Source organism: Tiliqua scincoides, chromosome 8 (genome assembly GCF_035046505.1).
Source record: "Tiliqua scincoides isolate rTilSci1 chromosome 8, rTilSci1.hap2, whole genome shotgun sequence".
Classification (NCBI taxonomy): domain Eukaryota; kingdom Metazoa; phylum Chordata; class Lepidosauria; order Squamata; family Scincidae; genus Tiliqua; species Tiliqua scincoides.
The window spans coordinates 47,013,457-47,041,390 of NC_089828.1; the positions used below are offsets into that span (position 1 = coordinate 47,013,457).

Genomic DNA, 27,934 nt, shown 5'->3' on the forward strand with positions numbered 1-27,934 from the left:
AGCCCCCTTCAATTTTCCAGGTGAAGCCTGGCTTGGTTACAGTTGTGGGGCACACAGTGACTTGCCCTTTCAATGGCCTGCGGCCAAACAGTTCTTTGGCCCCACTTGAGGTGGTGCTTAGAGTTGCATCAATTTCCAGCAGTCTAGTTCTGGAAGTTTAGTTCATCAGGACAACATTCTTTTACGTGACAAATGCAAAAAGGGCCATTGCTCTTTATTAGTGTAAATAAACTAATGATGCGGTTAAAACAAACTGGACCCATCTGTGACTCTCTCAGTTTGGCTCAGACCAGAGCGACAGGTTTGGAACCAGAATTATTTAGGTAAGACGTTGAACCTGTATCCAATTCCATGAAAGCCGAGTAAAGGGTAGTCAGCTGGACGTCAGGCAAACTGTGATGCTGACTGCCATTGTGAGTACCGAGGCTGTTGTTGTTGTCAGGGTTGCAGTTGTTGTTGTCATCATTTATCTGGCACTGAGAAGAGTAACACTGGGTGGGCATCGGGGAGGACGAAATGAGAACCAGGGGATCAACGGCCAAGCTGTCATCTTTCAGTTCTTCCCAGAGATTTCCTGCAACAACAAAACCCCCACAACAATGACTGCATGAATGCAGTGCTGCTCGAGGCAACATTATTGTTTGATAGTCCTTGAGCAGAAGCCGGTGCAAAGATGAATTCTGTTTTCAGTTGGTCTGCCCTCATCCAGCCCCAAACCGGATTCATTTGGAACTTCCCTGCCTCCCTAGGATTAGATCAGGGGTCCCCAAACTTTTTGGCCAGAGGGCCACATCAAATATCTGGCATAGTGTCGAGGGCAGAGAAAGATGAATGGGTCCATTCATTCATTTATTCAAAATTCCAGGATTTCTCTATGCACCACCACACATCACAGAAATAAAGTACACACTCAAATCGACTCCCATTCCGCCACCCCCCACACAGCTTACTTACATGTACAGAAGTAAATAACTCAGAACCCACGCATCACAGAAAACAACTGGAGCACGTTTGGAGGGCCGTGGTGGCCTCCCCAACCCTCAGAAAGCCTAAGGACTTTGGAGGACACAAGAAGTCACTTTCAGTTATTCAGGAAAACCAGAAAGTGATGTTTTTAGGCTTTTAGGAGGTGTCCTGAGGGCCAGGGTGGCTGTGCTTGGCTCTCCAGCTCTCAGAACACCATCTGGACATGACTAGACCACAGCTCCGGTCTCATTCGGTTGAGTAGGCCAGGGGACCAAAGGTTTGCCACGGGCCAGACAGAGGCCTGCCGTGGGCCACATCTGGCCCCCGGGCTGGGGTTTGGAGACCCTTAGATTAGATGATGGAAATAGGAGATAGAACTGGGGGTCATCTGCCTGTTGATGATGCTCAAACCAAAATCTTTGAATAACCCAGTGGCCTCGTAAAACAGCGTGGGGGTCAAGACCCTGCAGCACCCCATTAGCTAAAGAGCATGGTGTGGAACAGAAATCTGCAGCACCAGCAACACCTTCTGAGACCTACCCTTGCAAAAGGACCAGAGCCACTGTAAAATGGGGCCTCCTAGCCCCAAACCAGTTAGACAGCCCAGAAGGAGAACGTGATCAATATTACTGAATGTTACTAGCAGCCCAATCCTAATCGGAACTCATGTTTCTATTTCTCATGAGCAGGAACAGGGTTAATATAGCCATGATAGAAGCAAATGAGCATATAAGCAACCAGGGCTTGTTTGTCCTGACCCTGTAAGCACTGTCTTCACCTCCCCTTCCCTCTGCCCCCAGGTACTCCAAACCTTACCTTGGGGAGCAGGAACTAGGAAGGTGACTGTAGCTTCGGGTCTGGGTGGAACTTTTTCCCTTGCCAGGGTTCGACCAGGACTACAGGTCCTAGCAGTCCCTGTGGGGAAAAGGTGAGTTCCCACGCCAGGAGAGCCCCTCGATCCCAACGGAACCAAATGAGTTGAGTTTGCCCCATTTCCTACAATGTGCTTGGACATCGAGAGAGAAATGGCAAGGTTTGGCCTTGCCAGTCTTCCAACTCCACTTCCAGTTCTTGGTTACATTCCCAAATTAGAGAAGATGGAAGAAGGACGTGAGGGGGAGGTGTAAGATCCCTCTGCAGGTCCTTTCCTACTGACCCCTTGTGTAATGTGTGCTTTGCCCGAGTCCTATGGCAAAGAAGATTTCTTGCAATATCAGATTAGGATGAGTTGCTAGAGTTGCCATAAAGACTGTGTGTAACCTCTGGTTTTTAGAGGCAGCCTATCTCTGAATGCCAGGTGCAAGGGAGGGGCAACATACTGGTATCTTGTTGTCTTGAGTGTTTCCAAAGGCATCCGGTGGGCTCCTGAGAGATAGAAGAAGCTGGGTGGGCCTGATCCTGCAGGGCTCTTCTTATGTACACCCTTGACTTGGACTGCTTAAGAAGAGCCACTTACCTTGGAGATCGAAGTCAGTGAGGGAAGGGTTCAGCGCATCCACATCATTGCTGAGATCGCCTTCTGGCATGAGCACCTCTTGCACTGGCCGGGCTGCGGGCAACATCTTGATCCCATGCCCAGGAGGGGTCTGAGCGGGCAGAGGGGAGCCCTGGGCTCTGTGTTCCGTCTGTGCATCCGAAGAGGGGAGCAGGGCCGGAGGTCCATCAGGAAGCTGCTGCACAAAGGAAGGCGAGATCTGCGGGAAGCCCTGCGGGGCTCTGTAGCAGGAGGTTGGTTGGCCGCCAAGCACACTGGGCAGGGGGTGCTTGGCCGGCGGAGATCCTTGCGCGTGCACACCGTGGGCAGTGCTAGAAGAGATGGGGGGCTCACGCAGAGAATGATGCTGGAGAGGCATCTGGCGGGAGGACAGTGAAGGACTGGCCACTCCGCTCGAGCTGCAGGTCATCATGGAGACTCTCAACTTTTCCGTCTTGTCTCCTATCAGTGTGTCTAGTTCTTCTGAAAAAAGCAAGTTGGGATGACAAACAAACCACATCTTGTTTCCTGATTTGGAACCACACAGCTTTGCCTTATCACAAGCACAAACTAAATTCAACCACTCCGACCGGAAGACCGAGAGCCAGCCCGAAAAAGGAACCGGCAGCAGCAGTGGCATAGCTAAAAGGGGGTGGGCAGTACATTTCCCCAGATACCACGCCTTGAGGGGGTGCCAACCTGCACCCCTGATGGCAGACCCGAGGGCCATGCAGCAGGCCTTCTGAGGCCCAGGGAGGCCATGAGCAGCTTCCCTGAGACTTGGATGACCTCAAAAGCCCTGCTGAAGGCCTTACCAGAAGTCCCTTTCTAAGGTCTCTGGCAGACCTTCTGAGGCTTTCTGAGGGACAGGGAGACCATGTACGCCTCCCCATGCTTTAGACCACCTCCTGGATGCCCCCAGGGGGTGTTCTGAGCATCTTGCCCCTAGGAGGGTGTTAACCCCTGGGGAGGCATTAAAGTTTTTTGTGCCCCTGGGTGCCAGATCGCTTAGCTATGCCACTGTGCAGCAGCACTTCCAAAAATGGCATACGGATCTGAGCCTAGGTGTATGTTTATGGTGGGAATTCCAAAGCTATGGAAAAGCTGTGTCCAGATGATCCCCCCCCAAGTTTTTTAGGGAGAGGTAAATGCAATGCTGGGGAAACCGGATCCCACCTCTAAACTATAGCTTCCCCAGCATTGCTGTTGTTTCTGAAGAAGGCGATCCTTTGCATAGGAACTACATACTGTGGACTTGGCACTGAATCAGGTAGTACCTGCATAGCTCAAGCAGGTAACCCACTGGCACCGATGGAGAGGGAGGCATCCACACTGGCCAACTGGGATCGGCTTGGCACTCTCGGCTTGTTTTCTTCAAATGCATGCTACTGTTGGACACTTGCCAAAAACATTCTGTGGCCTGTTCATGAGAAAGCATGAGTGTAACCGTTCGCCCACCTGGTTTTGCCATACTCTTCCGGACAGCAATGGGGTCTTTCCTCTTCCATTTTTGCAGCTCCTCTTGCATCTTATCGATTTTGGCAGGATTCAGTGCCCATAAACAGCCTTTTCTAGAGGAGCTGCCTGATTTATTTTCTACTTTCTCAAAGCATTTGTTCAGGGATAAATTGTGGCGCACGGAATTCTTCCAGCCGTCTGGTGCGGTCTAGAAAAAAAAAATCCAAACTAATGTGAATTGGAGGAGAAGTACTCTATATTACAGCTCTACTATTCCCACTGGTCCAACAGTGGAAGCTTTACTACAGCATATGCCACAACAGCCCTTGATCAAAGAGTGATTCCCCAGAGCTCCCGCTTTTTATTGCAATGGCTCTAATTTATCAAAGCAAACACCTTGCTACATGGGGCTGGCTGTGGGGTGCACCTGAAGGAGTTTCTTCCTCTATATCAGGGGTCTCCAAACTCCGGCCCGGGGGCCAGATGCGGCCTGCAGTAAGCCTCTATCCGGCCCGCGGCCAGCCTCTTGTCCCCTGAAAGCCTCTGGTTCACTTGACTGTGCCTGACCAGAGCTGTACTCTGATTGCATCTGGAGGGTGTTCTGAGGGTCGCAGAGACTGAGTGAATGAGCCCACTCATTTATTTATTCATTCATCTAAATTCCATCTCTAATTCATTTATTTAAATTTTATATTTAAATTTTTTTCTGGCCCTCAGCACTGCACCAGATATTTCATGTGGCCCTCTGGCCAAAAAGTTTGGAGACCCCTGCTCTATATGAATCTATCCATCCATTAATATCAGGGAAAGGTTTCTGGTGCATCCCACGGCTGTCAGTGGTTTGGTTGGTAGCCTCCGCCACCCCCCGATGTAGAATTCCTTGCCATCAGAAGGAATCAGAAGCTAAAGACCTGACACTTTGCACATTTTTTTCCTGACTTTGTTTTACTCTTTAGTTCATGATTTGATCCTATTTTAGTTGCTGCCACATTTGATTATGTTTGATTGTAGTTTTGTATTAATGATGTTTTTAGTGGACCTGGGAAGCTGCGTTGAGCCCCCCAAAGGAGAGCGGTGGAGAAGAAATTTATCATTGCCTTCAACAACTGTCTACTACAGCCTTTCAATCTCAAAATTCTAAGTGGGATTCCTATTGTCAGTGATAGCCAATGGCTCTAAGTACCACACCTGGGTGTGTGTGCAAGGGGGTGCCTTTTGGAGGCCTAGGGAGGCTATGCAAAAACCTGAATTGCCTTTCTAAAGCCTCCAGCAGGCCTTCTGAGGTCTGGAGAGTCTCCCTGTGCCTCAGACCACTCCTCAGACACCCCAGGGGGTATTCTGGGCATCAAAAAAATGTTTGCCCCTGGGCGGCAGATGCAACTGCCTTTTGTTACTGGAACATTTGTATAAAGACCAGGCGTTTGATTAAGTCTGAGGCAATGATTTTCAACCTTTTTTCTCATAGCACATGGACGTCTATGGTCTTTTCCATGGTCTTGTGATATCACTTCCAGCTTCTGGGAGACTCTTCTGGGTTCTGCAGCTCTGTTCTAGGGCAACTGTCTGTAGTAATACATTGACTGTCCCTCCCCTTCCACTGGCTCTTCCAGAAGAGGACAAACAATTCGTTACTAAAGTCAGTTGCCCTAGAAACAAAACCGCAGAATCTGGAAGAGTTTTTCAGCAATTTTTAACTGCAGTGCTCCAAACTCCAGTGGCACACCTGTGGACCTTTTGCGGCTCACCAGTTGAAAATCGCTGGGTTCTAGCTTCCCTAATGTTAGAAGGTACTTTTGCGTAGCAGGAAATGGGAAGTCTCAGTGTCTCACCCTGTGGAAAAGAAGCAGTAACGGACTGACCCCTTGACGCACCCCGGGGCAAAGGTGCGCGATGCTGACCCCCTTGCACCACTCCACCCCCTTGCATACCCAGCGCAACAGAGCATCGCAAGGCACCAAAGACAACTAGGAAAACCTTCTGGGGCTTCCCTGTGGTCTTAAACAGTATTTCAAGGAAACCGAAAGTAGTAGTAATAATAATAATACTGGTACTTATATACTGCCTTTCTGGTCATTGGATTACTCCTCTGACTTTATTCAAGGCGGTTCACATAGGCAGGCTACCTCTAAATTCTAAGGGGATTTTTACAGTAACAGAAAGGTTCTGTCTTTCAAGAACCACAAAACATTTCAGATGGATTCATTTCACTTTCACAGTCTGGTCTCACTTCTGGCCCCCAGTTGCCTCCCACGCTGGCTGACAAGCAGCTCCTTCATCTCTCATTTGAAGGGCAGCCAAGACACTTCTTCACTCACACCAAAGAGCAGGTGGAATAACTCAGCTCAGCTTGTCAGCTGCTTCAAGGTCTCATCATTCACAGCGCTGCCAGTGGCCTCGAACTGGCAACCTTCAGATGTTATCTTCGGGCTAACGGAGGCTCTACCCTCTAGACCAGACCATGCTGGGAGCCTCAGGAGGCTTTTCAAGCAGTCTAGAAGGCCACACGGGTTTGGTGGTCGGTTATTTGCCCCCCTGCCCCCTCTCCAGGCCCGCTACTGAAAAGAAGCCCACTCTATTCACAGTGTATAGGTCTGCCATGACGCGGGTTTCCAAAGACAGGTTCCTAAAGCTCCAAAGTACAGTATGAGTGAAACATTGGCTGACCTTTGCCCTTGTTTTAATACTTTGGGGGGAAAAAAGTCATGTAAAAAGTAATTAGCTGTGCATTGTGTCCTTTGTCCTGATTCATGAGATGATACAGAAGAGGTAAATGTGACAGGCCCTGTAGGTTTTATATTTGAAAATAAGTTTGTCATAATTGCGGAACACTATGTTATAAGGTAGGAAGTCATCAAATTACAGACTACAAGGTGAACAGCATTTGTACAAACACCACAACCCTGGGTCAGACCTGTTTAGGAGTTAATTCGGCTCATAGCGACTATCCAACAAATGGTCCGACCAACAAAAGGATATCTGTAGCCGTGATGTATTTCTCAGCTGACTTATCCGCAGGGAGGCGGCCCATCCGTGAGGCATGATGAAACAATTGTCTCAGGTGGGGGACAGGGGCAAGGAGGCATTTAATGCCCCGCCTTCAATGCCCAAAAGACCTTGGGATGTATCCCTGAGGCTTGGGACAGTTATAGCTTATAAAAATACTCATCCAGACAAAATTCAGAGCAAAAATTAAAAAAAAATATATTAACGTCTCAACCACTAACACCAACAAAACCCAACCCATGTTTAAAAATGTTTTTACAGTTCTTGTAGCCCTCCTGGAAAATGATTCACCCCCAATTTAGTGGGTGGCAGACGTTCTTCAGACCAGTCACCAGAGATGCTTCCTGATACTGAGAAGGCCTTCTCAGGACAGGCCCAAGATGCTCAGAGCACTATAAGGCCATGAATTCCATTTGGAAGACCATAGGTTAAGGACAGACAGAAGTTTGATTGTGATCTGCTGGTAGATCTCAGGATGATTTGAAGTACTGTAGATCAGAAAAAGTTGTTTCAACAATAGAGTAGACTTCTGACAATCCAGCACCTTTGCAAACTAAGTGGTACTATGTTGGACTATCAGCAAGTGCTATCCAACCCTCAGTGATTCCAGATCTAGTGTCCCTGGCACTATGGTGAAGGGGTCGCTACTTATATTACTGCCTGGATCTAGCAACAGGGGCACTACTTACATTATAGCCAAACATACCCTGTCTCAGAGACACCATCACTAAGCCAGGTGAACTGCACCTGTTTAGGTGCTGATAAAGTCAGAAATCTGCTTCCAAGCTGGAAGGACTGCTAAACAATTATGATGCCTGACTACCAGGAGTGCTGGACAGTTGGGTGCTAGGCTACTGATGTTTTGCAAACACCACTATTGGTGTAAATAAAACTACAGATTAAAAAAAATCATCTGACGGGGACTTTAGGTAGCCCTTTTAGCCGGTTCTAAAGTTTGGTATTAGAATCCCTGATTTGTAGTATTCTGATATACATTTGCTCTTGTATTTATGGGTTATCCCAGTGTGGGGCTCATGAGGTGTAGTTAGTAACTGGTTCCACCCCTTACAACACCATTTAACTTCTGGCTCCACCCCCAAGCTGCCATTTAGCATGTGACACCATCAGGGTTGCCAGCCTTTAAGGACTTGACTGATTGAGTCTCCAGGAGTTGGTGTCAATATCCAAGTGATGACTTAAACCAAGCCTGAGGATTTTATCAGGTCCTTCAGGAATTTTCAATGTTACATCAAGTTGGAAAAACAAATTGTTTTGCCAGATTCCAAGGCCAAGCTCTGCCTGGAGAACTATGCCCACTTTAAGCAAATTAGCTCCCCTTCTTTTCCCCAACAAATGACCCTGGTTCTGCCCTGCAGTCCTGCTGGACCCCACCTCCATGGCAGCTCGCATGTTCAACCTGCAGAGATCCTCTCTCTTGCCAGCAGCCTCCCACCACTACAGCAGCCGCTTGGTCCTCAGCAGGTCTTGGGCACAGCAGCCACACACCAAACTCCAGTGTCTCCAGCAGCCTCCAAAGTCCATTCACCCATCAATTCCTCAGTCCATTAATCCAGTCTCTCCCTTCCTCAAGCTTTCCTCCTTCTGCTACCCACAAACCCTTCCTGCCTCAGATGCTCCTTATATCCCTGAGGGTCCTATTGCCTTCCAGTGGCTGCAGCTGTGCAGCACACTCTGCTGGATGCCCAGGCCTTACCCTTAAAGGGGCCACTGCTGACACCACATCTACCTCCTTGCCAGATCTTCCGCGATTCCAATACACAAATATCCATGAAGAGCTTCAGTTGGTGGCTCTACAAGTTCTAGTGAAAAACAAGGCAGACCCCATAATAAGCCTCTAGGCTGACTGCTCCTGTAATATGAGCCTGTTCATCTTAACAATAGAGGATCTGAGGAAATTGCAGGGGTCTGTTAAATCAAACTGGGATCTCCTAAATTCTCCGCCTACTGCAGGAGAAACCACACAATAGCTGCCAAAGCCACATCGGAAGCAGGAGACAAAGACTGCTCAAACCAGGCTATCGCGAACCACAGTGGGGCCTTCAAGGGTTAGACAGACGGGCAACCAGGAAGAAAGATGTGGCTACATCAGCAGGAGCAGGACTGCAAAGGCTGTGAACGGAGAGCACAAAAGGATTGATGGAAATGGACAGTGGCACATTCATGCTTCTCAGGACGTAGCCCACCCTGGCTTTTGCATTGGTTATTCTTTATCCTGGTGACATCAATCCCCAGATTTCTCCTCAGCACATGATCTGTCCTTTTGGATTTGTTCATGTGATTTTGCCTAGAATATGCCACAGGCAGCCATCTAGATGCGAAATCACCCATCTGGTCTGGTTGCCAATTCTGACTGAGGCTATTCCTGGATATTTTATTCCCAATATGATGGAAATTCCCAGAAGCTGTGTTGATTAGGGGGAAGCTTGCAGGCAATCTAACCCAAGCCCTTGCTTGAGGCAGAAGATCTGAAGCTTGAACAGCCCCATCAGAAGGATGAACCTCTAGCTTGAAGTCCTCTAGCGAGGGAAAGCCCACCATCACAGTGTGTCACTAGGTGGGAGGGGTGTGTGGACTGCACTGGGTGACACCCCCAGCAGGGGTGACACCAGAGGTGCTGCAATGAACTTGGCAGAGGCACCGTGGCAGGTGGCTGGCCCAGGAGTGGCAGGCAGTTGGTTGACAAAGTCAGCCCTATTCTCACAAGAGGATGAGGTCAGAGTGAGTCTGGAAGACTTGGGGCATAGGAGTGACACTATTGATGCACTGGGTGACACCAAGACTAGTGACGCCACTGCACCAACCTCTTAGGTCATTGGTTCCATGGTCAGACTGCCCCTGCCATGAAGGCCTTTCTCTTAATGTTCCAGGCTTGCATTCAGATTGATGCCAACTCCAGGCTAATTCTAGAGAGCTGGTGACCTTCCTCATTGTTGTCAGGTCCTGCCCAAGTGCTATTGGAAGGCAGGGTGCCCTTTTATACTGTAGCAATAATTTCACCCTGGAGCTTTACTTGCATAGACTAGAGCAGCTTGACAACGGAATCTTCTGTTGTCATTCAAGTGAAAAACCAAGGTCAAAATCAGAAGGCTGTTTGGCTGGAATGATACACTTAATTACGCCTATAAAATAAACCCCTCCCTTTTTAAATTCATGTTCTCTCTGGTTAATGAGATAAACAACAGGCCCACCTTCCCCTAAGGGGAAGCTCACTATACAATTAATCACACATTTACTTAGGAGGGAAAAGAGATACACAAAAGAGTCTACAAAAGCAGAATTTGCAACACTTTGCAGGTTTAGGATGCAGGCAGGCTTAGGGCAACTTCCCACTGGGTGTGCAATTTCGTGCTGATCCAGAAACATGGATAGTGGGGCCAGATTTAAGGGTAGGCAATCCAAGTAGTCCAATCGCAGACTTATCCAGACCAATACATCCAGTTCTTTCAACCTTTATTCATTGGACTTGCATTCCAGAACCCCGGCCACCTTTGACTGCTCACCTGAGAACCTGTTCCAATTTGCCTACAAACGTTCTGGACCAAAGTGCCTACAAACAGCAACAGATTTCATCATTTTGTCCACCAGAGATGAGTCATGCATGCAGATGGCGGATCAAAGCTGTGAAAGGGGTTAGAGAGTCCATCAAAGGAAGGTGTTCCAAAAAACTGAGGAGGAGCACCAAAGCCACTCTCTGGACGGCAGAGACAACCTTGTTAATTGGATGGGGTTCCATCATAGCGGGTGGTTTCCAACTGACATGCCAAGATCACATCAGCGTAGGTTCAAGCCCACCTCCTGCCATGGTCTAAAGTGGTTTGTCAAGCCCCCCCTGTGACTTGATGCCCCCAATGGTTCCTAGAAGAGTGAGTGAGTGAGTGAGTGAGTGAGTGAGTGAGTGAGTGAGTGAGTGAGTGAGAACACACTCCCTATTCCTCCCCTGCCAGGACTGTATCTTCTTCTGCCTCCTCCTGCTCCTGCAATTTAAAAAAAAACTGAGTAGAGTGGAAGGGCATTATAGGGTGTGGTGTCACCTAGTGCAGAGCCTGGCAACCCGGAAGTTTGGCAGTGATGTAATGGTAGATCATGTGACACGCCACTTCCGGGTTGCTGAGCTTTTGCTGCCAGAGGGCGGAGAAGCCGGCTATGACACTCTGGGTGCATGTGCAGTTGCAAGTCAGCTCTTTCTGTGGCAAGTGCCACTGGCTCTCCTGCTCTCTGCTCTTCGGTGACAACCATGCCTCCTGCTAGCTGGGTTGTGGCATGTCTGAGGATGGCACTGTTACCCTGCACATGCCCGATCTCGTCTGATCTCGGGAGCTAAGCAGGGTCAGGCCTGGTTAGTACTTGGATGGGAGACTGCCTGGGAATACTGGGTGCTGTAGGCTTATACCACAGTCTTTCGAGACTGAAGGTTGCCAACCATAATGAGGATGGCACTGATGGGGCAGGAGCAACACTGGTACTCCCTTAGCACTCTCTTATGGCTGGTACCTGGGGTGGACCACACACCCCTGCCCATGTTGCTATGCCACTGGGAGAGTGGAAGAGGAAGTGCGTCTCTGGGAGATGCCTTCTTGGGCAGCTTGGGTGGAAGCCAGCACACATTTTGGGCAGAGGTGGCTGGCAGTCGTGAGGCTGAAGAAGTAGAAGCAAACAATTAAAAGCTGTAGTGGCCTTTAGAGCCCTGATTCCCAACCTGTGGTCCGGGGACCACAGATGGGCTGTAAGATCCTGAGAAGCGGTCCACAAGATCTCAGAAAAAAAGAGAGCTTTGATCACTTTAAGCTTCTCGCCCCACAGACCACCGGAGAGAACAGACTTCTTTAGTCGTCAATGAAGTTTCAGCTGTGGCTGTGGGGAGTCCCACCATTCTGGTAGTCCTTGGTGGGGCACTTCCTTGAGAGATGATTCCCCACGGACCACGAGAGAAAGCAGAGAGTGGACCATCTGCAGCCGCAGCTGGCAACAAAAGCAGCACCCAGAAAACTTCTCTATAAATAATAAATCTAATAAATCTCTAATAACTATTCTCTAAATGGTTTTTTTGTGCAGGGGGGTAGTGTGGTCCAGGGTAATTCCAATTTTTGTCTCAGTGGTCCGCAAGCTCCCAAAGGTTGGGAACCAGTGCTTTAGAGGTTGTCAGAACTCCACCTGTTTTAGGAATTGGATTCTCCTTCATTTAATCCAACCCAAGTGTTGGTCTAACCTGAGCCTAATTCATCAAATTTTCACAACACCTCCATAGGGAATCTACTACACCTACAGTTAGAACATTCTTCCTGTTGGACAATCTAATCTATATGGAGCTGGGTTCTCTTATTGTTTTGCCCAACACAGAAACAGAGAATAACAAACTCCACTTGAATTGCAATGCAAATGAACAAATCGTATTTTTACACAGAGGATCCCAAGTAACAGAAACAGTAAAATAAATTGGGTGCTAGCTGGGTGATTGAGAGTCAGCCTTAGAGAGGTTCTCTGTAATCTCTCTTGGCCAGATCCTTGCTGGGAATTGAGATGATGTAATCTCTGACCCCCAGAATTTTGCTTATGTCTCTAAACACAGCAAATTGGTGTTTATAATTAATTTGCACTCCTTTGTCTCTGATTTCTCATGGCTTGTTTCCTGTTTCACCCGCTTGCCTGAGCAACCAATAATAAGTTGTCTGTGAAATGTCACTTGACCTGTGCTAGGCTATTCCCATGAGGGCTCACTTTGCATAATGGCAGAGGTCCTAGAGGTTTGCTCCTCTGTTGAAGAATGTACTGTGCCCCTTCTGGATCTGCATTTTACTTGGGAGTTACTCCATGGCAACTGCTCCAGGGTGGGTAGCTGCTCCTTCCCCTGCAGCGTCTAACCTGGTTTACCCACTTGAGTCATCTGAGGTTATATGTTCTGCAGGTTCCATAATAGGGAGCCATCTGAGGTGAATAGCTCTTTGCCACCCCTTTGGGCAGGTGATTGGACCAGACTGCCATTTTGATGACTTCATGATACTTGCCAAAGTCAATTCTTACAACATACGTCCTATAGGACTGACAAAAGGCAATTCCCACAGGCACAGCCATGTAAACAGAGGGTTGGTGGGAACAGCAATGTATCATATGGGGATTACTGCCTCCTAGACCACTGTTTCAGTCTAGTCTACCTTTTTTCTGATTTCTCAAACACCTGATTTTTCTTTTTGGCATAGCATTTAGAACTTTGGATGCATTTAAGGATTGCTAAATCCCTGCCAGCCAAGACTGCCTTCCTTCCTTCCTTCCTTCCTTCCTTCCTTCCTTCCTTCCTTCCTTCCTTCCTTCCTTCCTTCCTTTTCTCTGACTTTCCTCTCTTTTCTATCTACAGTACTTAGAATATAGACAACACAGAAATTTACAAATAGTGCACAGTATTTAGCGCAGCTGTGTGCAAAATCTCTCATGTTTTTAGAAAAGAAAAACACACACGCTAAGCATGGTAACTCATTAATTACAGGTACTTCCCTAAGCAGCAGAAAGGCAAAGACTCAGTTTCCCTTGAATGAGAGAGCATTGAGGACTCATAGGATTTTTGTAATATTGAAAAAAATTATGTAGATTGTACAATCAGAGTATCAGGGAAGAAAACACTCTTGTAGCATGGAGCGAAACTACTGATCCTACATCAAAGACCTCCTGACGCCATAGGCAACATACCAAATGCTGCCCCCTTACCCAATGATGTGCCAGCCTCCCACTCTCCAAAGTTCCAGCTCAGCACTCTTCTTCCTCTCTGTCCACCACTTCCAATCCAGAGAAATGGAACAGGAAGGAGGAACAGTGAAGGAGGCAGTCAGAGATGGGTACCCCCCACTTTAGCTGGCCTCATGAATGGGCCGGCCCTGTCCTGATCTCTAAAGAGTGCAATTGCTTTGGTTGCACCCCCTCCAGCCTCCTTAGCTACCTCAAGCGCAGCTAAAGTTGCCATTCAAAATGCTCAGCCCCTTTGACTCTCCCACTCTCTCTCTCTGTCAATTCAAAACTGCTTCGTAGTGTTCCTCCCATTAACCGGAAAGCTGTTACATCCTTAAAAATGGAGGACCGATTCCAGGCCATAAAAGAAAACACCTCTAGTCATTAACCTTCTTTTCTTATCCCTGACACCCATCTGGCAACACTTTCAGACAAAACCATCCTGATCAATGACAACTCTGAATCAGAATGTATTATAGACCCAGAGTGCCACACCGCTTCACAGAAGCCTGCATTTATGAAGCCCCAACAGTCTGTCGATAATAAAAAGGTGAATGTCTTCCTTTAAGAACATCTAAGCGGAAAAAAATTCCTTGGATATATCTGCTAGCCATTGGGAAACATATGGATTCCGCCCCTTGTATGCTGCAATTTCAATTTGTTGCCAGCTGCCTGTTTCCATACCAAGTGGAAAATGCTCTCATCACACAGAACAATGTCATTTTTTTTAAATGCTGAACAGCCAATTTTGTTCCTAGCTCTATAAAGGAGAGATTATTTCTGCCTTGTCCCTACTTAGTGAGGATAATTGAGTGTTTCTGCTTAGCAGCAGAGATGGTGGGAGTGGCAAGGGCTTTGGCTATTCTCAGAGGTTTTTGTTTTTTTTAAAGGGTGGGGCATATGCAGTTCTATGGATAAGGGAAGAATGCAGCAAAATGGACTTCGTTGGATCTCAGGATCCTTGTCTTTCTCCCGAACAGAAGGCTGGTGCTGACTGGAGAGACAACCATCTTGCAGGGCTCCTAGTAGGACAGGAGCTCAGTTCTCTCAAACTGGAGAAAAGACAGGATGGGTCCAATTTCATAGCAAGACCATGCACTTTCGCTATGGCTTCTTTACTCCTAATAGGGCAGAGTAGAACTTGAATGTCCAGGGAACATCTGGGAGTGCTCAGGGACACTCCCTGGAAACATGTGTTTACTCCTGCAAGGTTTCTAAAATCAGGCGGTTGCACATGCACATCACAGTTTGTAACCCATGATGGATTTGTCAGATCCCCTTTTAAAGGCATCCAGGCCAGGTGCCATCACCACATCCTGTGGCAAGGAGTTCCACAGACCAACCACGCGATGCCTCAGCATGGAAGATTCCATGCTGGAGCTTCTACTACAGAGCAAGGTGCCAGCCTCGGGAGCTCCACTCCCTCCCTCCCCCCCCCCACTGTGGAGCCCCTCTAGGCACAGGGCCCAATTTGGCTAAATTGGTCAAAGTGCCCTCTAAGGCTGGCCCTGCCTAGCAGTAGCAATGACAGCACATGTCCTTTAAGATGTCTGGACTCAAATGTCCCCTTGGTGGGTGGAAAATGGATGCAGTCAAGCGATAGACCAACTCAGAACACACACGTGTGGTGTATATGCACTGATCCCGGCACCCTCTTGATCTTTAGAAAACTCTGGGATCTTGCAAAACCCTTTCCTTTTAAATCGGGTTCTGAAGAAAAGGGAGAGGTACTTCAAAGAGCAACTTCGCTGTGACTGCGGAGATGTTTTTTTTGTTCTTCCCTTGTTGTTCAAAGATGTAGGAGTTGGATTGTTCTGCTTCAAGCAAAAACGAGCTGGTTGCATCACCAAAGTTGCAAGTGCCATGGCACAGAGCAGTTAATTGGACTGAGCTTGTGTCATCTCAATGTTTTCCCAGCATGTGTGGTGGTTGGGCTGTATTCTCCCCCAATGCATTATGCCTCCACCCCTTGGCTCTGTGCTCTGAGAGCCACGAGGTATCTTTCCTTGATTGTCCCATGCCACTGGGGCGCACGCTGCATTCTTCTGTTGAGGAAGAGTCATGGAGGCCTCCTCAGCATAACAGAATGTTTATTCCCTTATCTCAGGGCTACATTACGGCTACGTAGGTGCTAGAAAGTGGGTTAGGACTGGGCCCTCAGGCACCCAAGGTTGTGCGCCAGTTGTGGCACACCAGATGGCATCCCAGCCACAGCCTCCAATCTCTCGTCCTCCCCTGGATTTGAAAAAGAAAGGGAGGGGATGGAGCAGAAGAGGACACATGGAGGAAGGTGGTAGGCCAGAACTTTGCAAACGCTGTTCCCCTCCTCATTTTCAAGCTGAGGGAGTGGGAGCAGAAAGACTGGCAGACAGGTAGAGGTTACAATTGGCATGCTGTAGATTAGGTGAAGGAGGCGTTCTGAGTACCGTCTAAGGTCGGAGAACCCTGAAGATGGCAATTTATTTGGTGGTATTAAATGCCATCCAACCACTAGGTCACATTACCAATTTGGCTTCTACGGTTTCTCTACCTAGTGCATCACCTGAAATCTCTAGCTTTACTAAAATAAAGCCCACCCCCCATTTTTCTTTCACAGCAAATCCTCATTTGGATTTGGTTACTCACTTGATCTTGGAAACGGCAACTTTATTTGAAAATACCAAGATTTTAAAAATCCTGGCAAGTAGTGGTGTCACCCCCCCATGTATGTCACCCAGTGTGACCTGCACCCCACCACAACCCCCTAGCGATGCCACTGTATCAGTTCTCCCACAGCCAAAGCGAACAAATACTTGGCCCAAGCAGGTCATTTGGAGTTAGTAGTGCAATTTGATGACTTAAAAGCAAGTTCCTAGCCCTCATGACACTGAGAGGGTTGAATAAGTGAGGTCAAAGGCCACTGTGGAGCTGAGCAGAAGTTTCATTCACTTTCTAAGCTTTGTGAGCCTTCCCTGTGCCCTAAGTTATCAATTAAAACAATTTGAAGTATGCAAGTGTGGGTCACAGTTGCTAATTTTGACTTATTAGCTTCAGCATTCTGGAATTGGATACGAATATGAGATGATATGCAAACAAGTACAGTTCACTGGCCTCGTTCCAAACTGACTCACCGAGGTGTATTTGCCAGTTCAGTAGACACTGCAAAATACAAAAGCCACTGCTGAGCAGAGGAACTCACCTTGAAGTAAGGGAAGTGCTCAGTCATAAAATTATAAATCTCGCTGACAGGGAGGCTTCCAGTTTTGCTGTTCTTCAACGCCATGAAGATGAGGATGCTTAGAAAAGAGAGAATGCAAAAGGGCAGTTATTGGTGGGTTCCATCCAACCTTGTCTTGGCAGCTCTTGTTATGGGCTGTTAGCAAATGTCCCCCAACGAGGATGTCAGGGTTAGAGTTCCCAAGTGATTTCAAGGCAGGGTTTCTCCTACTGCTAACCAAAGAGCTGAGTCGGTTTGAACCAAAATTACACCCCTTAAGCGGGACTTGGCCAGGCCAAGGATCAACCAGCTCTGGGACTGGCCAAGAGCCCAGGGGTTGACCCTGGAGCCTAACACAGCCACAAGAAGTGCTCCAATGAACAGCTGCTATCACTAAGGTAAACTTCCTCCAAACCCTTGTGGGGATTTAAGCTTAGCAGGGGCTGTGGCTCAGAGTATACTCTGCCACCTTCCTTTACCAAATGCAATGCCCCTACCTGACAGGGGAATTGCAACACAGGTCAAAAAAAGACAGCTGCTGCCCCATCTTCACTCCCACTCCTAAGGTAGCTTGCAGAGGCACTTGGCCAAAGGCTCTCAAAAACCTGGCACCCGCTCTGGACTCAGTTCTCTACAGTCTTCCTGGTGCAAAAAATGGGTCTAATTTTTCTCCCTGTTAAGTTTCTTTCAAGTTCCATATAGCTTGCCACTCAATGGCTGCTTCCTTATCACAAAATTGGGGAGAAACAGATGAGTTCTTGGTCTGAGGAACAATAACACCAATGGTGGCCAGGCCAGCATGAGGAATGGTATATTATGTGTGCAATACAGAATGTTCAGGCTTGGCCAGGATCTAGACCCGGTTTGTCCATAAAGCTGACTGATGCTTCACCTCAGGATGCGGTCGGTCCAACTTTTGAACCCACCACTCTCTTCTCCGCATTAGCTCTTCAGAGATGATTCAGCACAGCACCTTCTCCCCCACTCCCCCCCACTGCCTTTCATCTCTCCCTGACTGATACGTCGAACTCTTTATTGAAAAGTATTTATATCCCACCATTCATCACTTAAATCAGGGCAACAGCCAGTGGCGTTTGAAACCTCGTGCCCCAAATTTCTCAAGACTACAAAACCGAATTAAAACAAGCAGTGTCATGAACTCTATTTCCAACCACCCAGTGGTTCCGCTCCAGAAAAATAAGATCAGTCAAACTGGAACATTTCTCTGGAGTCTGGCAAAGCCAGTCAAAGCTTGCACCAATTCTACACGGCCCTTGCCAACAGTGTAATTTCTGTCCTGTGTTAGTACACAGGATCACAACAGCCCACGCTGTGAGATGACGCCCACCACCCGGGGGGCAGCGGGAAGGGCACTGTCTATGCCATGCAGATTGCGCCGAGGTCTGGAATATCTCTATGCATGCCCTGGTCATGTGGCATCATGTTGGAACAGAAGCTACAATTCCTGTAGAAGCCATTCAAGCTCCAGTCTTAACGAAGGCCGAAAGCCTAAATAGGAGTGATCGGGCCCCTTTCCCAAAAGCCAGCAAGCTTCTCAGGGCCATAACTCCTTACAGGGGTTTCGTGTTATTGCTGTAAGAGGTGGAGCGAGTGGGTTGCCTCTAGGAGAGGGATTCCTCTCTATTGCAGGCCCATCCACGCAGCCACCTGATTGCAAGGGGTCTGAGGGAGTGGCGGATTTGGCTCCAAGTCTGCCGGCACTGCCTCCCTCTGACCTGCCACTGCACTGATCTGCTTTCCGCTTACTCAAGTACATTTGCCCCTATCTATAGTAATGGAGAGAGAGAGGACAACACTAGGCTCAGCCCTACTATGAAGCAGGATGAAGCAGGTCACTTCAGGCAGAGACACTGGGCCAGGTCTCAGAGGCAGCTTGACAACTAGCCCAGCAAAAACCATCCCCCCCTCCACCCAACAGATAGTCTGCAGGGGAAGAAAGGCAACACACCACCCACAATACTTTTTCTTGTCCCTTCCTAATAGAAAAGGAAGGAAGCGGGAAGTGGTTTGGAAGAACTTGGGTGGTGATTTTAATAGAAGAAAAAAGGGAGGGAAGGGGTGCCACTTGGTGCTCTGCACAGCATGGTGTCATCTTCCTGGGTGCGTTTTCTTATGAGAAACCCTTGCAGTTTGCTTGGCCTGGTGCTAAAACTAGGATGGTGTTGGGTAGCTAACACCTGACATCAAACCCATCTTTGATAGATGGTTTCAGCAGGAAGTGGGTCACAAGTGATACATTTATATTCCAAAAGCAACTGTGTGTGGGGGGGGGGGGGAGAGGGGGCTTGGTCTAGCCCAGGATTGTGGTGTGCAGTGGGTGATGTGTGTGTGTGTGTGTGTGTGTCAATAGTTTCCTCTTCTGTTGCAGTGGCATAGCCAGAGGGGGTGCAAACCACTAGGTTTTGCAGGTATCTTCACTGCAGTGTACAAGCTGCCATTCCCCCTCTCCTTCAGAGCCATGCTGGGCAAGGGGAGCAAAACAGAGGCAAACACCACCATTTTGTTCCCCTGGCCCAGAATGGCTCTGAAGGGGGGGGTCGCTTGCACACTGCAGTGAAGCTCACCGCAAAACTTAGTGCTTTGCACCCCCTCTGGCTATGCCACTGCTCTGTTTTCGTGCTGAAAATGGCTCCCTCGCAGCTTCTTCTTTCCCCTGACGTGGCTGTTTGCTCCTGCCAGTTGGAAGCAAGAATTTCATTGAAAACTGACTGGGGCACTGGGGAAAAAAATGAAGATATTTTTAGGACATTTTAAATGTTTTGGAATACACACAAAAACACCAGAAAATTACCTGTAGGAGTAGATGGGCTTAGGAAACAGAGGCTGGTGGTGTTCCTGGGCATTCTGAGGAGCAATTCTTTGGTAAGGGTAATGCGAAGCCGAGATGTAAGTCACAGGGTAGCTGCCTCCAGAAGGATACTAAAAGCACAGCAGAAAAGATGCAAATTAGTTTAGACTGAAGTAGGAAGAAACCCCCAGCAAATGGTGGCCTTTTCCATTTGGCACATTTTTCTTTTCTTCCCAGTGCTATTACAGGTAGATAACCATAAGGCTGTACAGTCATAGAAGTACAACGGAGTGCTCAGGATAGTGGCACAATATGCCATCTATGCAACATGACATTTTAGTATAGGGGTGTCAAACTTAAGGCCTGCGGGCTGAATCTAGCCCCCAGAAAGTTTTCTATTTGGCCCTCTTGGGCTCTCCCATATCTTGAAAATACGACCAGCGTTTGCATATTTTATCTTCTGTCATTTGCAGCTCATAAATTTCTAAGTGAGAAAAAAGTGCGTATTGCTGGTCATCATCTGCTTAATGATGTCACTTCCTGCTTCATGACATCACTTCCGGCCCTCAGCAGGCATCATGAATGCTATTTGGCCCACTGTATGAAACAGGTTTAACAACCCTGATTTAGAACGTCCTTTATTTTCATTTCTGTATAAAAATTTGTGATTTCTCCCCAAACCCCGCAGCAACTTGGTGCAGATTGAGGTCACCCAGTGGCCCCCCAAATGCCAGGGAAGGTGTAAATTTGAAAAAAACAACAACACGGGTGGATGGGTGGGAACAGGAAGAGGGAACTCATCACTTGAGCATGGGAACTTGAGCCACTTGACAGCTTATTATAGCAAATGGGAGGCTGGCATTAGGTTTGGGGAGATGGTACATTTATATAAGCTCAATCATCACCAACAACTCTGTAAAATACTGCTACTTTTAAAAATAGATAACAGGTCCCTTGTTTGGTCTGTGGGCCCAACTCTGAAGCCACCTGTGATGTTCTTCCAAGACCACCTCTGATGGACCAGGAGCCAGAGGGACTTCAGGAGGGCACAGCTCCAAGTCTAGCCTTGATGACTGAACACTAGGTCAGTGACTTGCCCTCCAGGAAATCTCTGGTGCTTCTTGCCCTGCCCACCTGCGGTTACCATGCCAGGCAAGTAGCTGTTGGTGTAGTACAGTAATTTTGATTTTATTAGTTTCAGTGTCTCCTTGGAAGTTGAGGAAGGAGCTGGCTGAGATGTCATCATAAGGGGCAAACTCTGGGCGTTTGAGAGGCTATTTGTGTTTTATTGGTTTCAGTGCATTTTTTTTAGTGGGATGAGGATGGGGAATGGTCTGATCATAGCGACGGGCTTTTGCAAGTTTTACAGTGGCAAGGCTGGCATAAAAGGTGCAATTGTTCTTGAGAGGATGGGGAGGTGACTGCTGCTGACTCCGGCTAACAGGCAGCCATCAGAATGGTTTCCTCCTGAGTCATTCTCCCCTTGTCCAGTAAAATGCAGGGTAAATTCATTTTTCATCATGGATTAAAATTAAGGAGTAATCTGGCCTCTCCTGATTGTAGAGGCATTGGCAGCGATGACAGAGAGTAGAACATTTTTCAGAACGTGATTGAAGACAGCCTGGGCTACTACTTCAGAAATGGGATGGAGAGAAGCAGCCAGGCAAGACTTGGAGAAGTGGGCATCAAAGGGCAGTAAAAGTAATCAAGGAGACAGAGCATTTTTTGAAAGCAGCCTAGAGAAGCTATGCCTTAAGAAAAAGGATGACTGACAAGAGACATGACATTTGGACTGGCAGAGAGATGAGGGTAAACAAAGAAGAGGAAGAGTGGGGGAGAAGAGAGTTGTGGGCTAGAGAGCATTGGAGACACCCAGTGAGCTAAAGAATGAGGATGAGTGGCAGATGACAGAGGGATTCCCGCACCAATCAGTCACTTGCAGTGACAGCCTCAGTCAGTCTCATGGATGGGCTGGCCCTGCTCCAAAACACCGTGACTTCCAATTACACCAAACTGAAGAAAATTTGGGATGGGGAGAAGGAAGTCTTCACAGTTTCAGACAGGGTAGAATGAATGTGGGTATCCCTGCTAGGGGATCTTGTCACGGCCACTGCCCATCTTTGGAAAGGAGTTCATTATCTCATCTTGGAGGAATGGTCAGGCCACAGCTGTTATCCATATTTATTTGAATGGCTGATTTTGGCTCTGTCCTTCAAACCAGAAAGACTTCCTTGGTGGCAGAAGTAAGTAAGAAAAATAGATAAATGCAATTAGATTGGGATGATCATGGCTCATAATGTATACCTCTATCCTCAAGTTGCTATAGATGAAAAGGGGGGGAGGGCAGACTCTACCATATTGTACTCCTGGGAATCTTCCAGTGCTGGAAGAGAGTTGCTGGAGTAGGAGGAACTTTCTTCATCATAATTTCAGACCGGAAACACATACCGTAATTCTGTTTATAATCCAGCCCATAGGGCATTTGGCACAAACATTGCAAGTACCTGATGGAAGGGGTGCGAAGGACAATACATCTGTGGCACTTGAGACTGGTAGCAGTACAGACTAGGTTGCCCCTCCAGTGGGGGTGTCTTAAGCTTGACATCTGTGTCCTGTTGGGTGAGAGGAGAAGAATGTCACATTCCCATTTTATAGAAAACAAGCTCATCTCTGCCTTATCTGTTTATCTGAATCCCTGCCCAGATTTTTGACTGATCCAGCATTTTCACAAGAGCATTTTCACAAGTGATGACATTATGGATGCCTTTGGGGCACATGCAAACTATTCTTGTGCCAAAGGTTTGTTTGAAGTTTGTTTGGAAGGTGAATCAACATTGATACAAAAGGCTGGATGAAATGCTGCATTTGGCTATTTGTAAATGGACAAACGCCTTGGCCCACAGGTGACAGGAGTGTGCTGGTCTAGCGTGGTTCAGAGTGGTGGTCTGCAGACCGGTGGTGATCCACGAGACAAGTTCCCATGAAAGAAACCATAGTATGGAACAGATATGGCACCAGTCCCTGGCACATAGGGGGAAAAAATTGCTGGTTCCTCTTGTCAGATAGTTTGAAAAGCACTGGGCTGGCAAGTTTGATGATAATGATTCACATAATAATATGTTAAAGTTATATACATAGCATTAACTGTATAAGATAGGCTCACAAACATTTTGCTGGCTTTAAAGTTATACCTATTCCTGGGTATAATTGGGGTGCTGATTTCAAAAATGGGCATCAGTTTTGCCCTATCACATCCAGTTTTAGAGACACAGCAGAGCCTTATTAGTGAATGGTTCAAGCAGCTTCCTCATGAGAAAGTGCGCATCATGGAATCTGCTGGAACCATTTACTGAGGCTATGCCGTATCTCCAGAATTAGATGCAATAGGGCAAAATTACTGCCATATTTTGGAATCGGCACCCCAAATTCGTATAAAATCACCAAAAATTTTGGAGAAAGTTCTTCTGACCCTCAATTTGCAGCTCTGTGTAATTACTAAAAAAGGCTAACATAGGCCGCAGTGCGATAAGCTTTCCCTATCTAATTCTTTCTTGTGTCCTATTTTTGATGCAGTTATGTGCACATGCTCATTAAATTGCAGTCACCAGAGATCCCTTATTGTTAGAGCTCATCAGGCAAACCTCAAGTCAGAAGGAGTCAGCAAAATTATGCTCTGCGGCACATAGTGACCACTTCATGCTGGTCCTTCCTACCTCTTGTACAAACAAGAACTGATTGTACCAAGAAGCATTTCCAACTGCCCTCTCTTTTCCCTTGCGTTGTGGAACTGGAGAGCTCTCGGAGACGGCTTGCAAATTTCTCTCCCTGTAATTATGGCAGCAAGTGGTTTCTGAAATGTCTTAATTAACAGGTTAACACACCTTTTTGCCAGTTTTCAGAGCCTGGGACAGAAAATAAAACAGGAGAAACTCCTGGGTGAGCATTATGTTGCATGCTGTTTTTCCTTGAGACAGTTTCAGGGGGAAAGCCCCAGACTGGCTCACGGTCAAGTGAGAAGGAATGGAAAAGATTTTGCCCATGCAGTTTACATCAACTGTTGTCCTACCACCCTTGCCCAGAACCTGGGCTTCCCTCCCCTCTTTTCCTCATCTATACTGGAGACTACAACAGCTCAAGGATAGGGTGATTGCTGGTGAGGAGTTGGAGCCAATTACGTTTTTTCTGGGTAGACTTGAGGATTGGATTTTCAATGAGATGGAAAGGGTGTCACCCCAAAAGGCTGTGGCCACAGTCCATTTGTCAGTCTTTGAGGTGCACCAGGACTTGACATGGTGGCATAGTGAAATAAAGTCTTTAAACTGGCTCCTTAAGAGTACACTAACTCACCATAACTTGGGCACAGTGTTCCTGCCCTGGGTCATTGTACTGGAGACCATTGCACCAAGCTGGCTCTGAGGAGAGGTTTGGAACATGTGTGATGTACATTTCTGCCTCCCCGGTCACTGTAGGTCCAACCATCTCTTCAAAGCCATCCATGCTGGCTGTTTTGAAGGGGTGCCCCTCCACGGCCAGGGCTGCTGAGCGGGCTTCTTGGAAGGACTCCTCTGTAAACTGCCTCTTGTAAGGGTGGAAGGGATTTCGGATACTGTTCTTAAGGAACCTTCCACAGGTCCCCGCAGTGCTTTCCTCATAGCTGTAACGTCTGAATTTCTCAGCGGAAGGGGCCTTGAAAGTGTCCTTTTCAGCATGAACTCCTTGGCTGGCTGGAAATCTTCCATAGATTTGATCAGGAGGTGGGGAAGAAGGGCTGGGACTTTGGGAAGATTCTGAATGAGTCCTTTCTGTCCGATGGTCTCCATTATATGGCGGGCAACAGAAACCTGGATTCTCCTGTAAACCAACATACAAAGGTAAAGACTGGGAGTAGGAAAAGAGGTCTTGAAAGGCTGTGGATATGCTCTGAACTTACCAGTCTACTGAGCAAATCTACATCTACTAGTCCATCATCCAGCTGACCACAATGGCCACACACAGCCATCTCCAGGAAGTTCATAGGCAGGTCAGGATGGAGAAAACCACTTTCCATGGTTTGTCTCCAGCCTTGGCTAATGAGAAGCGAGTTCAATTCCTTGTTAGCTATTATGGTCAGGATGGATAGAGGTGTTTGAAAATGGTGTTATGTATTTTACTCAGAAGTAAACCCATTGTGTTCTGTAAGAGGCAATTATCCAATCTTACCAGAAACAAACATCTTTAACCAATGTCCAGTCCATAGGTATACACATTTGATTCCTGTTGCTTATTTGCAACGTTGGGCAGAAATGGCTTAAGTATGGAGAGAAAGAAGAAAAAAAAGAAGATACCCCTTGCCCTACTGTTTGCTCTCATAACTCAGGGTTATCTAATTTATTTATTACATTTATATTTCCTTTTTCTTCCATCACAGAATTCAATTTATTACCCATCCATGTTCAGACCAGCCCTAGACCTTCTGAGTTTCAGCAAGGAGGCTACATCATGTTGCTGTCAGATCATGTCCTGGGACAAATTAAATGGATTAGCAGTGGATTCAGGCAGGAAAGTGGCCATCATTCATGCCATGGGGACAACCTCATAAAAGGTTACGTTAAGCCCACTGCCTCAGGCAGTAGATCATCAGATCCCTATTGCCCCGCCTGTCTATCGTGTCATCATTCTTTCCACATGATTCTTTCTATGGTCCTCTTCCCGCCTCACTTCTACCCCCTCCCAAGCACAAGGCTTTTCTCCTTGGCTTGGCACTGAAATTGAAACTAGCAGCTTACAGTGTCTCTGAGGAGACGCTCTAGGCCTTCTTCTCCTCTCCCCCCCCCACTTCCTTTTCCACTCCATCCGTCTCCTTTCAATATGATGGTTGGCAACTTTCAGTCTTGAAAGACTATGGTAGAAGCCTACAGCCCCCAGTATTCCCAGGCGGTCTCCCATCCAAGTACTAACCAGGCCTGACCCTGCTTAGCTTCCAAGATCAGACAAGATCAGGCATGTGCAGGGTAACAGTTGCTGCCTCATCAAAGAAGATGAACAGTAAGAGTAGCTCATCCCATGCTGGGGAGGGAAGGATTCACTCATATGGGGCACAAGGATGGCAAGGTGAAGAGGAGGAGATAAGCTTATGTGGTGCCTACTGGGTGGCATTTGGTCTTGGACCACTGCCGATTTATTCTCATAATAACTGTGATGATTGTTTTAGGCCACTGTTTCTCAACCAGTGGTACAGGTACCACCATTGGTACTTGAGGTAGTTTCTGGTGGTACTTCCAGGACCCCTGGGCACCTGCTACCAAGCAGCGAGACTAGGAATGCAACACAACAAACAGGGTAGGAGACTCCAAAGCATGCTTTTCTGTGCTTGGAAAAGCCCTCCTGGTCCACCCTGAGTCTCCTTCTGGTGTTTGTTGCGTTGCATCTGGCCTCCCAATCCAGAAGTAACTGGTTATGATGTCAACAACACCAATTACTTCTGGTGGTACTTTGAACAGGTGGACTATGTGAAGTGGTGCAGTGGAGGACAAACATTGAGAAATGCTGTTTTAGGCAAATTGACAGGTCTCTCTGACAAGAATGGTTAGGGGGGCTGCTCCACCTATAGAGACACTAGCCAAAGAGAGGTGACAAAAAATCACTTACTTGCTGGACAGGGGAGCTTGAGTCTTCATGTGTCTGCATTCGGTTGCCGTGTTGGTTGCTCTCCAGAGGGTCCGAAGAAGAAAATTTAATGTTAGATTGATCTTGGAGCAATGAAACCATCACCAAAGCCAACCAGGAATTCTGTTGCAACAGATAACAACAACAAAATCCGTATCAACAGGACATTTGAAACAAAGCAGGTCTTCTCCAATTTACAACATGCCTTGGACAGCACTTGGGTTCCAGTCCAGAGAAAGTTATGGATTCCTGTATTTTTTTGTGTTCTGCAGCCAATTTGCACCAGGGAATCAATGCCTTTGGAGAAGGATTGTGACATTCTTCCTGCTAGTTCTTTCTGCGACTTTTGCAAAACAAACAAACAAATAAACCCCAACGACATCAGGGACACATCCACGTATTTCCCAGGTCACATTCAATGTCGTACAACCATGTGCTTCTGCCTCATTGAAATCTAGAAGACTTAAGTTGTGACAAGCTTGAAGTGAGACTTGAGATGCTGCTTCACTTCTCTCAAATGGCCATTCCTTGTTCTCTCATTTTTTATGGAGCCTCCAGAACATTCCAAATTACTGACTGATGGTATTTCCTATATTCCACCCCCCCCCCCTATTCTGATCTGATACAAGGACATCTGCAAGAGGGATCTGAAGGCCTTAGGAGTGGACCTCAACACGTGGGAAACCCTTGCCTCTGAGCGGCCTGCTTGGAGGCAGGCTGTGCAGCATGGCCTTTCCCAGTTTGAAGAAACACTTGGCCAACAGTCTGAGGCTAAGAGGCAAAGAAGGAAGGCCCATAGCCAGGGAGACAGACCAGGGACAGACTGCACTTGCTCCCAGTGTGGAAGGGATTGTCACTCCCGAATCAGCCTTTTCAGCCACACTAGATGCTGTTCCAGAACCACCATTCAGAGTCTTATACCATAGTCTTTCGAGACTGAAGGTTGCCAACATATGCGGCAATTTTTTTTCATAAATGCAGTTGCAGTTCCAGCCTATCCAGTGTAGACAAAATGCTATTCAGGATATCCAGGGTCCCTGTGCTTTTAAATTAAATACTGTAGATACTCATGTATAGTATGTGAAATTTTTGCCAAGTGAAAAGTTTCGTTTCTCCGCTCAGGCAGGCTTTACCTGGGAGTAAGCCCTGTTGACTATTATGAGGCTTACTTCTGAGTAGACACACCTAGGATTGGGTATCAAGTCCCTTATCTGCCCTACCTGCTGATTGGGCAACCAGAAAAGCCTGGAGAAGATCTGGGCAGAGTGAGAACGAGGGAGCCAGGAGCAGGCACGAAGCCAGTGAGTCTGCTGAGGCTACCAGCCTACAAATGGGCTGGCTGAAGTCCCTTTTTCTTGCCACAGTTGCCTGCAGCTCCCCAAAGCGACCCTCCCTGCCTCAACTTTGCCTTTCAGAGGAGGGGCGTTGGGCCACCATCCTAGCCACACTTTCCTGGGAGTAAGCACCATTGACTATATATGCTTGACCATTGACCATATACTTACATCTGAGTAGACACACCTGAGCTGGGCTGGGCTCTCAAGTTCCTCTCCTAGTCCCAGTTTCCTGGGAGTAAGCCCCATTGACTATAATGGGACTTACTTCTGAGTAGACATGTCTGGGCTGGGCTCTCAGGTTCCTCTCCCAC

General features: G+C 47.5%; 1 protein-coding gene and 1 pseudogene across 1 annotated transcript; one reads left to right on the plus strand and one right to left on the minus strand.

Moving 5' to 3' along the window:
• Nucleotides 1-284: 284 nt before the first annotated feature.
• FOXN1 (forkhead box N1) lies at nt 285-26,388 on the minus strand. Its single transcript, XM_066636455.1, has 10 exons — nt 26,269-26,388; nt 25,875-25,934; nt 23,989-24,492; nt 22,146-22,253; nt 19,645-19,772; nt 16,815-16,911; nt 3,899-4,106; nt 2,804-2,923; nt 2,423-2,593; nt 285-574 (listed from the first exon to the last, which is right to left on the minus strand). Exons 1-10 carry the CDS (start codon nt 26,386-26,388, stop codon nt 285-287), a joined length of 1,806 nt encoding a protein of 601 aa, XP_066492552.1.
• LOC136659571 (5S ribosomal RNA) lies at nt 11,189-11,307 on the plus strand (annotated as a pseudogene).
• Nucleotides 26,389-27,934: the final 1,546 nt, after the last annotated feature.

Bases quoted from the DNA above. Each gene is read 5' to 3' on its own strand.
- FOXN1 (XM_066636455.1), bottom strand. From the start codon at position 26,388: ATGGTTTCATTGCTCCAAGATCAATCTAACATTAAATTTTCTTCTTCG. The intron at 16,912-19,644 runs GTAATTTTCTGG...CTCTTTTCTAAG, and splicing joins AAGCCCATCTACTCCTACAG to CATCCTCATCTTCATGGCGT. The intron at 2,594-2,803 runs ATTCTCTGCGTG...CTTCGGATGCAC, and splicing joins CCAGATGCCTCTCCAGCATC to AGACGGAACACAGAGCCCAG.